The sequence below is a fragment of the Lepidothrix coronata genome, unplaced genomic scaffold (assembly GCF_001604755.1).
Source record: "Lepidothrix coronata isolate B3197 unplaced genomic scaffold, Lepidothrix_coronata-1.0 Scaffold5, whole genome shotgun sequence".
NCBI lineage: Eukaryota > Metazoa > Chordata > Aves > Passeriformes > Pipridae > Lepidothrix > Lepidothrix coronata.
Genome location: NW_016690185.1, coordinates 6,889,391 through 6,907,302, shown reverse-complemented (window position 1 = coordinate 6,907,302; position 17,912 = coordinate 6,889,391). Strand labels below are relative to the sequence as shown.

The 17,912-nt window shown below is 37.2% G+C and overlaps 1 protein-coding gene across 5 annotated transcripts in view; it reads left to right on the top strand.

Moving 5' to 3' along the window:
- TBC1D32 (TBC1 domain family member 32) overlaps positions 1-17,912 on the top strand; it is an 81,970-nt gene that overhangs the window by 49,704 nt on the left and 14,354 nt on the right. For all 5 annotated transcript variants that reach the window (XM_017829886.1, XM_017829877.1, XM_017829896.1 and 2 more), the window contains 2 exons: positions 5,790-5,915; positions 12,755-12,838. In XM_017829886.1, the coding sequence (XP_017685375.1) occupies positions 5,790-5,915; positions 12,755-12,838 (210 nt within the window). The remainder of the gene's footprint in view (positions 1-5,789; positions 5,916-12,754; positions 12,839-17,912) is intronic.

The following is a 17,912-nucleotide window of genomic DNA, read 5'->3' as shown; positions in this document are numbered from 1 at the left end:
GTCTTTATCACCTGCACTTCTTTGGCTTGTCCTCCTTTTTATATTTCTCTCAATATTCATGTATGAGACTCTTGTCTTTTGCTTTTAAGTCCACTAAGTTAATGAAAGATAAAAGAGCAGTGAGTAAACAGGTCTATGAGAACTGTACAGGGGCTTCCTAAATTATATATCCTTATATGGATTTGTTTTCATGTAGTAGTCAAATACAATATCATCAGGTTATTCATTATCTCTCAATTTAGATTTTGAATAAGAGACACATGGGTTTACAGATCTTAGTTTCTTTGTCACAGAAAAGCACTTTTATCACAATGCATAATCAGATGAGAAAGGGTTTGTTGCATTTCTTATGTTTTCTAAAACATTGATGAATTTTCCTAGGTCTTACTTGCTTTAGACACAAAAGCTAGCTGAAGAATTATTTGAAGAATTATAAAGCAGCATCTTTCAGGGAAGGAGGTCAATTTAAACTTGCAGTTATGGTGTGGTGGTTCAGATTTCATACATGTAGGTAACTGTAGATTATTTATAGTGCAGTTTCATAGCTTCATAAACTGGTAAATGTGATGGTTTTTTTTTCACATGACTACACAGAGCAACCAATTCTAGCACAAAGCAAGGGATGGGATGGCAAAATATAACCACATATGAGGAAGAAAGCAGAAGTGCAGCAGATTAATTAAATTTACATTCATTTCTTTTCACTCATGGTATATTTAAAAGCTCACTAGCATCAGTAGAGGAAGGTCTTACTCCTTTTCTTCCTCACTTTTTCTTTCTGTTGACTTTTTTTCCTTTCCTTCTGCTGTTCCCTCACCTTCTGTCCTTTACCCCATTCAGCAGTTCTGGTATTTCTTCCAGAAAAAAAGAAAGTAAAGTCATGAATTTAGGATAACTAGTGAACCCATTTAATGACATACCAGAAAAGAGAATAAAGAAAAACAGAACTTCTTTTTTTTTGGCACTGCTGTGTGTTTAGAACACCTCTAGTAGTAGTGTGAAAGCCCACACTCAGTAACAAGTAGTACGGGTAGCCCAGGACTGTGCGGTTGTTTGAGTTCCAGCTCTGTGATAATACCATTGGACAAGTTATAGTTGCATTCTAAATTGCGAAAGTGAGCTGATGTTTATTTGCTATCGTGAGGTTTTTCGAAGCAATTTTCATTCAAAAAACCTCCCAAGACTCTCTTTTTTTTTTCTTTCTTTCCTTTGTACTACGATGACCTGCTGGCAGAAGTGGTAGTCCACATTTAATGACAAGTTAGGGGAGCAAGTGGTTTACCTGGAAGAAAATGAGAAGCAGCAAGTTTCCAATATAATGCCAGTTACAGAATGTAATGGATGTATTAAATACATGACCACTATGGAATCTTGGTTGCATGGATCTTAAGTTTGTTTCTCTGTCATTTGAGTTTGAACATTCTTGTGTTCTCTCTGAGGATCCTAAGTCTTGCATCCTCCTTGACTGAGAGAGAGGAAGTCCACTGGTTATATAAAAATGATTTCCTATTTTCAGTAGGTTGCTTGCCACTCACTGTTCTAATGACAGGCAGAACACATGCCTATCTGCATTGGTTATCTTCCAAGTTGCTTAAGATCCTTTTGTATTAAATATTACCTTCCCAGAGGAACCTCAAGGCAAGTACAGTGGTCCATGGTATTTAGCAAAAGTTCAGAAAATACTGTTAATCCTGCAACCGTTGTTTCCTTATCCTGTTGTTGGAGCATAAATGAACATTGTAGAAGGTTACATGTTTAAACAGTACAATTTTGGATTCATTGACCCTGCTGGATAGTTGCGTGTGCACATTTCAGCAATCACAAAGATTTAAGCTTGTAAAACCTATAGGAGAGGAAGAATATTAGAGACACAAACTGTGCAAAGAAAAATCTAGGGATCATACCAAGAAGCCAGGAGGGGGCAGCAGAGATGCCATGAGCTTGAAATCCTGCTTTCTTGAGAGGATACTTTTTAGTAGTTTTATTTCCTTCAGAGGATTCAAAGTTTCACCCTTGTCTCTGGTGAGTTGACTGATTAAATCATAGCTTGTAGTTTCTGGTCCTTGTCTGCCAAACTGATTTAATGCAATCCATTAGGAAGTAAAATAACTATTTAACTTGTACAGAGGAGTGTTGCTTTGCAGTTGTAAGATTTTCTTCAATATTCACCTGTTACAGAAGTAACAGAAAAGGGCAGAAAAAGAACTAGAAATCCTACTGACAATACTGTAAGAGTTAAATTCTTTTTCACATTAAATTTTGATAAATAGGCTGTTCTAAGCGTCAGTGCGTGTTATTTGGAAAGAGACTGAGGACTAGTTATTTGAGGATAACAGAGACATTTCAGGTTAATTAATTTGGAATCGTTATTAATTATAATAATTACTATAATAAACTTATTTTGAAATGTTATGTATTGTATAATAATTTCCAATAACAGGGATACAATTTACTAATTATAAATCATGAGGGTCTTAGATGAGCTTAAAATAAATTATATGCAAAATTGGAATTCTATTGAAAATATTCCAGTAATTTTTAAAGAATAAGATAGTTTGAAAATAGTATTTTGAAACTGAAATGCTACAAAGAAGAAAGTAACAGGAAATATTTTAATTACCCATAGACTGGCTCAAACAATTGTTAGGTTTCATGACAGAATTCATTTCTGTAGTGCCCAAAATTTAGAAACAAAGAACAAAGAAGAGGTTGCAAGGTCTGAAGAACCTTCACTCCTTAGTTAGTAGTAGTGTCGGCTACAATCCTTTCATAATGATAGAAACTGCGTGGTCCCACAGCAGAGGGAGTGTGTACAGCTGGAGCAAGTGCATGTGGATTTACCTTCTCACAGATACTATCTTTTTATTTTTCCCCTCAAGTTGACCAGAAAGTATTTCATAGCAGTGTCAAGTACTCTGGGAACCAAGCTGCCTAACGAGAGGCAGTCTAATTGACTGTTTCCATTTTGTAGGATTTTGATCAGTTTTATCTTGCATAAAATTGCTTTATAAAATTACTTGGCATTTGAACTTGAAATTTGTTCTGGCTTCAGAAAAAAAATTTAAAAAGTCAGCCGTTCCCAAAATATTAAAATGTTTAAACAAATGTTGCTTATGGTAAGAAATTATGTCCTCTTTGATTTCCCAAAGCATATGTATATATTATTTTAATTGCTATCTTGCATATAATTTTCAGTGCTCAGCGTCATCACACTTAATGGTAGCTTGCTAGTGTTCATTGTTCAGTGTGAATTCGAAGATAGACATTTTGGTTACATAAGATTTTTTATTTAAATGAAGAATTCTTAAGGCTTTAAGTACAGACATCATACTGTTGAAAGCCAACTTAATATTGTCTTGTATGATTACACATGGTAGTTCTGCATTTGTCACTATGGTTCTGTTTTCAAACTTCTGTGAGCGTCAGCTGTTTGTGAAATTGAGTTCCAGAGACTGTGAGATTTTATTCTAGAAAATTGGTAAAGTATGTGTAATTTCCTCCAACTCAGTAGAACATAGAAGTGAAAAAAATCGCTTCTAGCCAAGAGAGAAGAGAACATACTTTCCTTTTGTCATGGCATCAATGACAATTTTTACTTCGAAGGCATGTCTCCCTATTGTAAAGAGGTAATGTGTCTTTAGTAGCAAGGTAAGAGTAACACTAAGGAGCAATCTTTGAAATTCTTTCTTTTCATTAAAAATAAATATTTCATTAAAATCTTTTTCATAAACTGTCCCACAAATTTCTTTAATAATCAAGCTGAACATGTAATGGAAAAAATTATATTTATGCATCATATATAACAATTATACCAAAGACTGTGTTTTAATAATGCTCAGGTAAAAAGTCAACCATTCAGAAGTTAAAAAGAATGCTTAAATTATATTGTTTCAGCCTCTGACAGGACCAGCAAAAAACCTGTGGCTCTGGGCTGGAGCATGTTGGGTACACCTAGATTCTTCAGAAAACTTAATTAAAATTTCTGAGTTTCTCTAAAAGTTAACACAAAACTTGCAAGGGGACATTTCAGCAACAGCAGAAGTATACTTTTAGTCTAATGTTTTGTCCCAAATTTAAGTCCTTATACTAATGTTGAGAAACACTGGAGATTATCAGCAAAGCCATTGCAAGAATTCTCATAACACAAGGAGCCCAATATATTTTTGGCAAATTTACTTGATAGGTGTCCTAGCAGCCTGAAGGCATACACATCCAAAGCACCAGCATCTGAGGGAAACCTTCGTACAGAAAGAAGCAGAAATTTTCTGTGGAACACTGTTGTGTTGCTATCTTATCATGCTTCATTTCATGTTCTAAAAACTGTGCTGCCATCTCACTAGGGAATGCGGGGCTGGAGAGTAGTGCCACAGAAAAGGACCTGAGAGTCCTGGTCAACAGCAAGTTGAGTATGAGTCAGCAGTGCCATGGCAGCCAGGAGGGCCAACCCTGGGGGGCATCAGGCAAAGCATCGCCAGCCAGTCGAGGGAGGGGATTGTCCCTCTCTGCTCTGCACTGGGGTGACCTCACCTTGAATATCGCGTGCAGTTTGGGCATCACAATATAAGAAAGATACTAAGCTATTAGTGTCCAAAGGAGGGCAATGAAGATGGTGAAGGGCCTTGAGAAGCAGCTGAGGTCACTTGGTCTGTTCAGCCTGGAGAAGATGAGACTGAGACTTCCTTGTGAGGAGAAGAGGGGGGTCAGGCACTGATCTCTTCTCTGTGGTGACCAGCGACAGGACCCAAGGGAATGGCCTGAAGTTGTGTCAAGGGAGGTTTACTTTGGATATTAGAAAGAGGTTGTTCACCCAGAGGGTGGTTGGGCACTAGAACAGGCTCCCCAGGGAAGTGGTCGCAGCAACAGGCCTGCCAGAGTTCAAGAAGTGTTGGACACTGCTCTCAGACATATGGTGTGACTCTTGGGGTGTCCTGTGCAGGGCCAGGAGTTGGACTCAATGATCCTTGTCGGTCCAACTCAGTATATTCTATGATTTTGTAATAGGGAAAGCAAAAACCACACACACAAGCAAAGCAAAACAAGAAATTAATTCCCTGATTCCCATGGGCAGGCACGTCTTTAGCCATCTCCAGGAGAGCAGGGCCCCATAACACGTAACAGTTACTTGGGAAGACAAATGCAATCGCAGAATCAATTAGGTTGGAAATGATCTCAGAGATCATCAAGTCCAACCTTTGACTTAATACCACCATATCAACTATAATCATGTCAACATCACTCCTTTCCATTTTCTTCCCCCCACTTCATATACTGATGGTGTCATATCATGTGAAATATCCCTTTGTTCAGCTGTCCCAGCTGTGTCTCTCCCAGTTTCCAATGCACCCTCAGCCTCCTTGCCAGCATGGTAGTATGAAAGCAGAAGAGTCATTGACTCTGTCTAAGCACTGCTCAGCAGTAACAAAAATGTCTCTATATTATCATTGCTGTGTTCAGCACAAATCCAAGACATACTCCCATCCTAGCCACTGTGAAGAAAATTAACTCTACCCCAGCCAAAATAAGCACAAAAAGCCATCAGTAGGTAGAATGAATATTTCTGTTTTGTATAAAGCAGAATGTCATCAGCTTTAGGACTGCTTCTCCAGCTTAAAAATTCTCTTAGGATAAGGCATATTTATGTAATTTCTTTTTCAAAAGGTATGAGGTCTGCCAAAACTACCCATGGCAATGGAGTTGGAACTAGATGTCCTTTAAGGTCCCATTAAACCCAAACCATTCTATCGTTCTATGATCATTGCAGAATAACACTAATTTTTATTTTCTTCTAGATAACGATCTTGACAAGCTCTTGACACTCTTGAAAAGTCCAGAGAAGCCAACCGGGTGGACAGAAAATTATAGAAAACAGTTCTGCAAAGTCATGAAAGCCAGATCTGATAGTATCAGTGGACCAGGTGAGTATGACTCGATAAGTTTAACAAAGGAAGCAAACAGAAGACCACTAGTAAGCAACTGTTCTTTAAAATTTCTTTGAGGATTACATTATCAGTACAAGTAGCCAAAAATTTTGTATTGATTTTAGAAACTATTTCAGTGGGATTTTCCCAAGAAAATAGGGTTTGTGCTTTATGTCCTATTTTTCTCTCTTTATGTCTTTATGACCATAATCCCTCTGTGTTTTAAGTGAGATTTGTCACAGAAAGAGGACTCAAATGTGAGTTTTTGTTTTAGATCTCTAAAGGGTCTATTATTGACATGCTGAGAAAATGAAAAAGAGAGCCTGAAAGAAAACACGTGTTTCTCAGAGATCAGTGAATGGCTTAAAATGGGTTGGGAAATTATATTAAAAGCCAATTTCACTAAAAAATTTCATAATTAAGCCATACTAAACATCAAAGAACTCACTCATCCACATTTTTCTTAATTTTCACATTATTTTCTAGTGACCAGTGCAGTCATGCAGGAGCATTGGTACAGATCAGTTAAAAAAACAAACCAGCCAAAGCAAAAACACTGATCATCCATATGACATAAATTGTCAGTGATCAGACATAATAATTGACTTGCAATACCATATAAACTTGTGCAGCAAAAAAGAAGCTAGGTGTTTTCAGAAATTGCTGGCTTCCATTTCCTTAAGAATTACAGGCTTCATCTATCTAGCAAGGGCAAAAGGACTCTAGCCGATAAGTTGTCAGGACTGATCGGGAGGGCTTTAAACTAAGTTTGAAGGGGGAAGGGGTTGAAACCAGGCTCTCCAGAGATGAGCCTAAGGGTGGAAGGCCAGAGTTAGAAGTGATACCAGCAGCCCAGCTGAAGTGCATGTACACCAGTGCACACAGTGTGGGTAACAAACGAGGAGCTGGAAGCCATCGTGCAGCAGGAAAGCTGTGACACAGTCGCCATCACAGAAATGTGGTGGGATGACCCGCATGACTAGAGTGCTGCCATGGATGGCTACAAGCTCTTCAGAAGGGAAAGGCAAGGTAGGAGAGGTGGAGGGGTGGCTCTGTATGTTAGAGTCTCTTGACTCTGTAGAACTTGAAGTCAGTAACAATAAGGTTGTGCGCCTGTGGATCAAAATCCAGGGGAAGGCCAAGAAGGCCAACATCCTGGTGGGAGTCTGTTACAGACCACCCAGCCAGGATGATGAGGGTGATGATTTATTCTACGAGCAATTGGCAGATGTCTCAAAATCACCAGCCCTTGTTCTTGTGGGCGACTTTAACCGGCCGGATGTCTGCTGGGAACTCAACACAGCGGAGAAGAGGCAGTCTAGGAGATTCCTAGAGTGTATGGAGGATAATTTCCTGCTTCAGCTGGTAAATGAGCCTATCAGGGATGGGGCCCCGCTAGACCTGCTGTTCACAAACAGAGATGGGCAGGTGGCAGATGTGGTGGTCAGAGGCCATCTGGGGCACAGTGATCACGAAATGATAGAGTTTTCAATACTCAGGGATGCAAAGAGGACCATCAGTAAAACTTCTGCCCTGGACTTCCGGAGGGCAAATTTCAGCTAATTCAGAAGACCGGTTCAGAGGATACCTTGGGAAACAGCCCTTGAAAACAAAGAGGTCTAGGAGGGATGGACTTGCTTCAAGAAGGAAGTCTTGAACGCACAGGAGCAGGCTGTCCCAATTTGCCGAAAGGCGAGCTGGGAATTTAGAGGAAATTAGGGGAAAAAAGAGAGCTTACATTCTATGGAAAAAAGGGCTGGCTACTCATGAAGAGTTTAGGAATATGGTTAGGTCATGTAGAAAGAAAATTAGACAAAGGCACAATTTGAACTCAATCTAGCCACTTCTGTTAGGGATAACAAGAAGTGCTTCTGCAAATATATCAATAGCAAAAGGAGGGGCAAGGAGAACCTCCATTCTTTGTTGAACATGGGGGGAACGTAGTCGCCGAAGATGAGGAAAAGGCTGACGTACTTAACACCTTCTTTGCCTCAGTTTTCAACAGTAAGACAGGTTGTCCTCAGGGACTCCTGGCTTCCAGAGCTGGTAGACAGAGATAGGAAGGCGAATAGTCCCCCCTGTAATCCAGGAGGAAACAGTGACCTGCTGAGCCACTTGGATCCTCACAAGTCTATGGGACCAGAGGGGATCCATCATAGGGTAATGAAGGAGCTGGTGGAAGAGCTTGCCAGGCCACTCTCCATCATCTACCAACAGTCTTGGCTCACTGGGGAGGTCCCAGATGATTGGAAGTTGGCGAATGTCACGCCAATTCACAAAAAGGGCTGCAAGGAGGACCTGGGAAATTACAGGCCTGTCAGCCTGACCTCAGTGCCTGGCAAGGCTTATTGTGGCCTTTCAGTACTTGAAAGGGGTCTTATTAAAAAGATTGGGACGAATGTTTTAGCAGCACCTGTTGCAATAGGAGAAGGGGTAATGGTTTTAAACTAAAAGGGGGTAGAGGTAGACTAGGCAGAAGGAAGACATTTTTTGTAATGAGGGTAGTGAACCACTGGATCGGGTTGTCCCGAATGATGTTAGATGTCCCATCCCTGGAAATGTTCAAGGTCAGGTTGGATTGCTCTGTGAGCAACCTGATCTAGTTGAGTATGTCCCTGCTCATTGCAGAGGCACTGGACTAGATGACCTTTTAAAGTCCTTTCCAACCCAAACCATTCTATGATGCTGTTCCTTTTTTTAAGAAAAGTATTTAATTTCAGTCTTTATTATGTCTAGCTAAAGAAGATTTGACTAACTTTGTTCTTGCATTCTAGTCTTCCATAGTCTTACCTTGTTAAGTATGAGAGAGAATTCTCTATGTTGTGATTTCAAAAAAACCCACATCAGGGTAACTGCATTAGATTTCAATTCTGAATTGATCCTCAGAGGAGCCCATTCTCTGTAAGAAGAACACAGATTCTCTGAGCTCAATTAGGTGCTTTTTAATGTGGACCAAATCTTCTACCTTGAAGATCACTGAGATCTTGACTCTGCCTCTGGTCTGTTCTTGTTTTTCAGTATGACCTCTTTAAAAATACTGTATTTGCAAAAGAATTTTTTAGAATAATACAAAAGAGTTGTTTACCTTTTTATGTCCTTGATTTTTCAAGGAAGCTTCTGTCAGAATTAGGGTGGAACAGTGGGTCTTTCATGTTACAGAGGAAGAAAAATTGCAGATCAAAACTTCTTTCTTCTGTACCCCAAACCAGTTTGGAGCCATTTCCAAATTAATATCCTGTAAGCCATGTGAGTGCATGTGAATGTGCATGCAGGTGTGTAAAGATTATGGCATTTGGGTAGGATTTGAAAGGTTGTTTTTTCCATTAATAAAGAAGATTTGCAACCTTTATCTCTAATGGAATCACTGACAGAATTCTTATTATCTTGTTTTCTTCTTTTCAAAGAAAATGCAGGTTGTTCCTTTGTCATTTTAATGTACAGTAATTGAAAGTCCTCCTTGTTTTTGCCATTAAGAGTGGAATTGTTAACTGTGTTTTTCATGCATTCATTATACTGAAGCATGGTTGATGGATTTGAAAATTTCTGACACTACTCAAAAAAGTCATCGGTCCAAGATTTTCACTCTTGAATTTTTAACCTCTAACACAAGTCAAGCAGAACTACTGTTAACTCTTAAGAGAGGGTTTTTTGCATTTTCCCTTAAACTCCTTTGAAGCATCTGGATCATATATAGAATATGATCCAGTATAGATCATGGAATATGATCATAGAATATGATCCAGTAACACTAATTACATTAGAGGATTCAAAAAAATCTGATGCTTTTTGCAGTTTTTGATCTTTTTGACTTAAAACTTTCAGAGTAGGGATCAGATAACCTCTCATGGTCGTTACCTATTAAAACAGTTTTAATCGCATCAATTTTTTCAATCAGTGTTCTTATGCAGTTTTAAAGCCATTTCAATTACCTTCCTTTCGTATCAAAGAAAAAAAAATCCTTTAGGAATTTGGATATTTTATGAGCATAGTGCAGTGATTTAAAACTCCTTCATTTATTTTGTATATGATTATACATTCCTACATTAAAATTCTCTTTATTTTGTGTGTGAATTAAATTTGCATTAGGTGATTGCCAGTCTCCTAAAAAGTTCAACACTAATACAGCCAAGCTACCATAATTTAAGAAAATCAACATTTTCACCGAGTTGGTAGGCCACATAAACTCTGCATGAGAATTTGGGCTTTTACAGCAATACTGACTGTACTGTACAATGAACCTGCTGAAATTTCTTTTGTCTGCTTTTCCAGTTATATGAAGAATCAGTGAAACAGTTTCCATGATAGTGTCCAAATGGTAGCTAAATGATTTAGTATTAGAAGACAAAAATTAAAATAGCTACTTGTCATTTCACATGGATGTTCCTTTGGGAGAGACACTGTCTTGTGAAAACGCTCTATTTATGTATGAACCATGTGTGTTTTGATAAATTCTTATTTGTGTCTTCCTCTCTCGAACTTGATTAAAAGTTTTTCAAAGATCCTGACAGGCACTTAGATACTTTCAAATGTTGGAAATCAGTTTAGTGCTTGAGTTTCAAAAAATTGCTTAGCAGTTGTGCTGTCGCTTCTTTTATTAACTTAAGGGCTAAATGAAGTATTCAAGTACTAGGTCAAGCTTGTGGATATCTTCCAACAAAAAGGGAAGAAATGTACAATGTCCTGACTTGGTTTTAAATTTTCTGAATTATGGGGTATTTTAGTCTTAACATAGTTCCCGTTTATTATCATAGTATGGCATATTTCAGTAATCACCATACTAATAGTCATACAGTAAACATATAGCTAGTTAAAAATTTTAAATTTAATTTCTGCTTTTTACTATCTACAGCTCCAGGAATAGACACGTTTGCTCATTTTACACAAATATTTGGTATATTATTTGGGGGCCAAATTCCACTAAGCATATTAGTGGAGATTAGTGAGCTTGTTTATTCTCCCAAAATGAATAAATTGTTACTCTTCTGTAAAATAAATTGCTTTTCCTAGCCCTATGTGGTTTATTAACCATGATTAAAAATAGCTATGTTATATTTAATTAGCAGTTTCTTTTCACTATAAGATTGCTTAGGAATATAGATTACATGTGTAATTTTTTTTTTGTTTTGATTAATAGTCCTTTGCAATGCAAAATTAATTTTGTTACTGTTGGGTTGGTAACTCTAACTGTAAATTCATGTTTAGCTGTTGTAGTGAAACTTCTTTAGTATTACCAAAAGTCAGGCTTTTAAAAACTTTTTATGGAGTCATTCACTGTGAATTAATTTCTGTAAATGTTTTAGACAACTAATCAAAACAAAAAAAATCATGATTAAATGTCAGTATGTTAGTTAAAAATGGTTGAAAGAAGAGTTAATTATCTTTATGATATCTTTTTTTTAATTGTTTTTCTGGCATAACAAGCATCAGACTGTGGGTAGAGGTTCTGTCTTTCTCCTCCTCCTCATTCCTGAGAGAACTTGCTCTGCAGTCTCCTGTGATAGTTTTCCTGACAGCGAGGCAAATTCAAGAGTTTTCCAGTTTTCTCCATTGCATCTCCACCACAGATTGTTATGCCTTACTTGTGCTGCTACAGCTGCTTAGTAGTAGTGGAACTAGGTGATCTTTAAAGTCCCTTCCAACCCAGGCCATTCTATGATTCTACGAATTATTTAAGACCAGCAAAACCACCTGTGGGTCCATGGAGTTATGTGCAGGAACAGGGGAACAGGAGCTGAAACTTCATTGCTATTAAATTGAGGTGCTGCCAAGGAAATGGTAACATGCAGCCTGTAAACAGGAAATCCCATAAGTAGCAGCACTTGTTGCACTCCAAATACACTCCCTTGCCTTGCATTATTGTGAAAAGAAGGTTATATCACTAAAATTTAAATCCTCTTTGTCAAGATAACAGCTGTTCATTGTTCTTATCTTAAATTCTTAATAAAGCTTACCTTTGACAGGCCTCTTCCACGCAGTATGAGTAAAGGCTCCTTGTATCCTTTGTTTAAACTTGTATGATGTCATGTGCTCAGTTGCCATAGCCTCAGATTTGCAGAATTGAGGTATCAGGAACAGTTTTGATAATGATTTGTCATTGAGTGTTCTTGTTAACTTCCTGGCTCACTTCCTCTCAAAGTGGGAGATAAGGTTTCCTCCCATAGTGAACAGATGTCAGCATCTCGCTCATCTGTGCAGTATCTGCAGACTCAAAAGTTCCATAGCAAGAACTGAATAAGAACCTTCACTGTCATCGCTAAATACAGAATTCCCCAAAGGAAGTGCTTCTGTTGCATAATTTTAAATGAATAATTTTTATCTTGTGATGGTTTATCTTGAGGGGGTTTTATATTGGGTTTTTGTGTAAACATCCCTTAAAACTTCATGTACTTTCGTTAGCATAATTTTGTGGTGGTGTCAGTTTTTTGTTGTTTGTGTGTTGGTTTTATTTGAGGTTTTGTTTATTTCCTGTCTACATACAGAGACAAATACGGTAAAATATTATAGTTTAATTATAGTTAATTTTCATTTCATATTGAAACCATGTGACAAATTCTGAAGTAATCCTTGGAGGATATAAAGATAATATGGGATTCTCTTTCTGTTTACACTGAATATATTTTGAGTGAAGCTATTAAAATTTAATTTAAGTTAGGAATGGTGTTAGGAATGCGAAAGCACAATGCGTGCTTTAAGTTGTTGCCCCATAAAAACATGAATAAATATGCAGGAATTTAAATAGCTTTACTTGCTCACATATTGTCATTTTTTTAAGCGATGTAGTTCCACATTTTGTTCATTGCCTCTAATGTTTTAATGGGTTTTTACATTTTTTGCAGTTTTGGCAGAATTAATTGAAAAGTTCGTGTCACATCTTTCTGAAAGCCGAACTGACTGTTATTTCAGCACGGGAAACTATAAAGGTCAGTTTCCTAATAATTTATTGCCATGCAGCCTCTTCATATTTAAATTACTTTCCTTCTAAATGTAACTGTAGCGTTTGGGGAGTTGTTTAAAATGTTCTTTCACAGTTCAGAAATTCATTACTTAACTGGTGGGAAATATCTCACTTTGGACCAAAAGGTAATGTGCTTGAGTAAAGAGTACAGGTAATTATTAGTGATGGGCTTTCACATTTCTATGTGTGTAAGGGAAAAATGGAGATGCAGAACAGGTGAGATTATGATTCAAAGTATTTGTTGACAGCTATTATAGCATGATTTGCAAAGCTGGTGGCATAAATATTTAAGATGGTATAAGCAATGTGGCACACCTTTTGAAAGCCCCACAATATATAATCAACTAACAGGTATGCAATTTATATAGCATTAAAGGATATGTGTGAAAGAACTGTTATTGTTGTCAGAGTAATCTGAGTGTTAGTTTTTTACAGGTCATGCTTACAGCCAAGAACAAAGGATGAATGATAAAGTTGATTTATTCTGAGTGTAAAGTAATGCATTTTAATGCTTTGAAGCACTGGCAAAATTAGAAGATTTAGAAGCAATGTTAATATATGCTGGAAAATGCACTTTTCATTCTTCACTGTTTGTCTAGGACTCCTCTTAGGTAGTAGTTCAGCCATTTAGAGTACTTACTGTGTAAGTAACTGTGGAGAACTAAGCCTGCTTTGGGGAGAGTCTGTTATTTATACTGATATTTTATTTTCCTATCCATAGGATGCAGATATAGTATCCTTGGAGACTTCAGGCTTGCCTTTGAAGTTTCAAAGCATAAAACCCCTTTAGTAATTCAGAGGCTCTCTTTCATTTATGTAGTGACCTTTACCGTCTGAAAGCTTGGAAACGGAATACCCTCAATTTTGTTTGAGAATGTCTATTTGCTTAATGAAGAGAGTTACTGAAGTGACACATTTTATCACAATTTCATTTTTTCTTAGAAGATTCTGGAAGTGTTTTGTGTTGTCTTGCATTAGATTGTCATTTACTTTTCAATTTCTTTTGAGTCAGAATGATCAATAAAATAATTTCATGGACTCATTGCATATTTCTGACACATCCTAATTCAAGCAATTATTTTGATTTTTCCTTTAAAAGCTCACACAATGTCTTTATGTTGTAAATTATTTATCTGACACGTAGACTGCCCCTCTTGCTCCTTGACATGCATCTCTTTCTTTAGTTCCAAGTACCACACATTCTCCAGTCAAATTGAAGGCCCAGGCGGGATTTTCTTTTCTGCCTTGGGGAATGCGTATCTCTCATTTCTTTGGAGAAAAGTATAGCCTGCAGACCTAACTTTGCAAGATTATCTTAGTGTTTCCTGTTAAAAAACCAGGAAAACCCATGTGGTTTGAATAAGGGAAAAACTAACCTTCTAGAGGAAGAACAGACATCTGCACAGCCTCAAAATGGATGCCTTGCCCAGCAAATACAGCAATTCTGCTCTTTCTTAATCATGATAGCTAAGTGCTTCCATACAATGTGAAAAAACTCTAAGGAAAAGAAGCAGTAGGCCTTACTCTGTTCACTTAGTTGTTGAATACCTTAGTTTTAATCCACTCTTCTTCACATTTTGGTCAAAGCTAGGATTTAAAACACGTTCAAGAAGGGTGAACCTAGATTTTCTATTTAACTGATTTCATCATAAACCACTTATTAGGTGCATTATTTATCTAAAATTTAATGCCAACTTTGAAGAAAGACCACATTTGAAAATCCCGTGACAGTTGCATACATTGAATTAATATTTTAGGATGAAATATCCCAAAAAATAGATACAGAGACAGAGATAACTTAGTGAAAGCCTCAGTTCTTGCTTTTCTCGAGCTTGACAGATTTTCTTTTCTTTTCATGATAAACAAGTCAGTCTGTCTGATACTGCTTTTTGTGTTTTCTGAATGGGCATTATTCAGGCACAATTGGACACTAATTCTGGATAAGTCTGCCTATTCAAATATCAAATAAAGGCTGCAACATTTAAAGGGTTGTCTGATGAACAGTTTTCATGTGCAAATGCTTTTCATATTGTATGTGCTCTAATGAAGACAGGCTTGGAAGTAGGAGAGTGAGAAGTCCTCTCAAGGATAGTCAGTTATCTGGTGGTAAGAAACTGATGTGAAATGTGGGCAAAGGGCTCATGGTGTCTTATTGTGTTCTTTCCCTGTCAGCAACACCATTAGCACAGACTTTTTTGTGTAGAGTTCTCCAGTCCAGCAGAGAATGTTTCTCAGTCAAACAGCACTTGTTTCATCAAGGGTTTCTTTTAAGTTTTGTAGGAAAATATTTATTAAGATTTCATAGCACCTTTTTCAGAGAGGTGTAGCAATAAGGGTCGACCAGGGAAGCTAGTTTAGGCCAATAAATTAATGCTGATTGACATGAAACAAAAGTCTGGCTCTAAAATTGAATCTATGATTGTACTCCACTCTGAAATAGTAAAAGGACTTGATTGTAAAATCGGTTGTATAGCTAAATTCAAACTCATTTCAGGTTCTCTTTTACATCATAAAATATACAGGGTGGCATTCCTATGAAGGTAGGGTAATGCACTTTGAGTACTCAAGTCTGCATTATGCTTCCTATCTTTGTACTGGAGAGACAAACAAAACACACTCAAATTTTTATTTGTTTAAAATTAGGTTTATCACTGATTGAATAACGAGTGATCAAATTTCTGTGCGTTTCCCACAGTTTTCTGCTAATCTTCATGAAGCGTTGCAATTTCTTCATAGAGAATTATTGAATGACACATTATTTCACAGTATCTTTTTTGTATGCTCATGTGTAAGAGCTGTCTAAGGTAAATCCTAAAACTACTGTTACAGTAGAGACATTTTTCTGTATTAGGTAAAGTTAATAAGGAAGAAGGTAACATCTTCCTAGCTCCACATCTAAGTAAGCCAAACATGCACTTGGCAATTACACGTGTCCACCATTCTCTGAAATAAATTTGGGTCTGAGGAACTGAAAACAGTTTCTGATAGTTGTTTAATGAAGACAAGTCACATTTTTCGTGAAAATGGATTCAGTACAGCACAAAGATATTCAGTGTTTATCATATTTCTTGGCATGAGAAATTGATTATCTTAAAAAATGACAGCTTTGTAAACGTGTAGCTAGTTGTAATTAGAATAACACAGTCATCCATCTGCTGTGGAACCCCTCAGGATTTCAGTCTATTATAAAATTGCAAATATGGAAAAATCAAATTAGTTTGGGTTGTTACCATTTTCAAGATGAGAGAAGGAAAAATCTGATAAACCACTATGCAGTTGCAATTTTTAATTATAAACCAACAAAAATCTTACATGAAGTTTACTTGCTGCTAGCAGCAATGACACTACTGTGATGTGGATTGATGACTGAATCTGTGTGTTATGTGTTAATGATCTTTGTCTGTTCCTTTTCCTAGAATTAATACTTTCTAGTTTGCTTTCATTTTTCGTTCTTCTTAATAAAACCCAAAATACTGAAAACCAAATCATTGATGCGTAGCTGTAATAGGCAAGAGAATGGCAAGAAACTGAAATTTGCTATAGTATAAAATACTGTGCATTATGCCTTAGGGATATGAAGTTCCTAAAACAGCCTCTTGCTCTTTCTGTTAGCAAATTCCAGTTCAATGCAAAAGAAATCTTTTGTGGAAATGTCTAAGTTTTCTCAAGGTTTCAACAAACCCATTTATCAGAGAAATTCCATGTGCAGAGTCATTTAATATGTTGGTGTCTGTGCTTTTTAATTGATCTCCACCATATGTTGCAGACTGCCCAAACTTGGGAATGCTGCAACCTTTTTTGATTGGCAGGTTTTTTTGATAGCTCTACTTTTGCAGATGCCCTTGCAGTTGAGTCTTCTTTTTCCACTGGACTTTGTGAAGCAGCTCCTCCATGTACTGCCCAAGGGACAGAACCTCAGGGATTTCAGGCCTTGGCCATAACACTCAAATGTCACGGTGTGTTCCTTCTTCTAGATTAGGCTTAGTTCTCCAACTGAACAAAATCTCATATGCATTTCCTACCAGTTAATGAGCTCTTAATCTTTGAAGGGTCAGGTGGGTTGAGTAACGAACTAAGAAGTTTTAAAAACACCAGTGGGAAGGTATCAGTATAGAGCTGTTCAGAAGGAGGAACAAATGAGAAATACAGGTTTTCAACACCAAATTGGCCTTAAAGGGAAGGAAAAGGAAGGGCATTCTTACATTCTTCCTGTGTCATTTGATTAATCCACTTCTTTAAAGACTGTTCTCCACTTTAAAGATGCTGTCAGCAGAAAGCATTTTTCCCACTGCCAGTTTAGGTAATGGATTGAAAGCGTGGGTCATTCTTAATGACGCTGTTGCCAAAAATACCTTGAGTATTTGTTATGACCAATACATAAAGAAGCTCTAATATGAATATTTTTATTTTGCACTGTTATGACAAGCGTCATCATGGCTAGGCTTCGCGAACGAAGATTTGATGACATAACATATACGTTCAATACTGAGGGTGGAATAGCACATGAGATTACCTATCTCTGAGAATCCAACAACATTCTCCAGCAAGTACTCTTGGATGTTGTTTATGTTGTCTCCATTGGCAGTTCAAATCCAACATAGTAATACTTTTCTTTGAAATAAGATTTTTTTATAAACAATTATATATTCTAACAAGGAATATGAGATTCAGACTGTCAGAAGTACTCTAGATGAGTAGCCTGGTGGAGGAGGTGACACCATCAAAAAATTGTAGCAAATGACAGAGCAGAACATAGAGAAACTCATGACTTTTGCTGTGTCCCAAGTGCAAATAATTTTTTAAAATAGAAAACTTTCATAAGAACATCAGAGAGAGGATGGATACTGGCAGAACATAAAGATTTATATTGACTGCTTGGGCACCTGTCCATGGGCAGTGTTTAGGTACCTGTTGAAGAATAAGAAAAAACCTGCTCTTTTTTAACAAAAAAAATAAATAAATTATGAGTTCCACAATTTCAGTTTATATGAACCAAGCCAAGGACTAGAGATCTGATAGCAAACGTACCTACTACATCA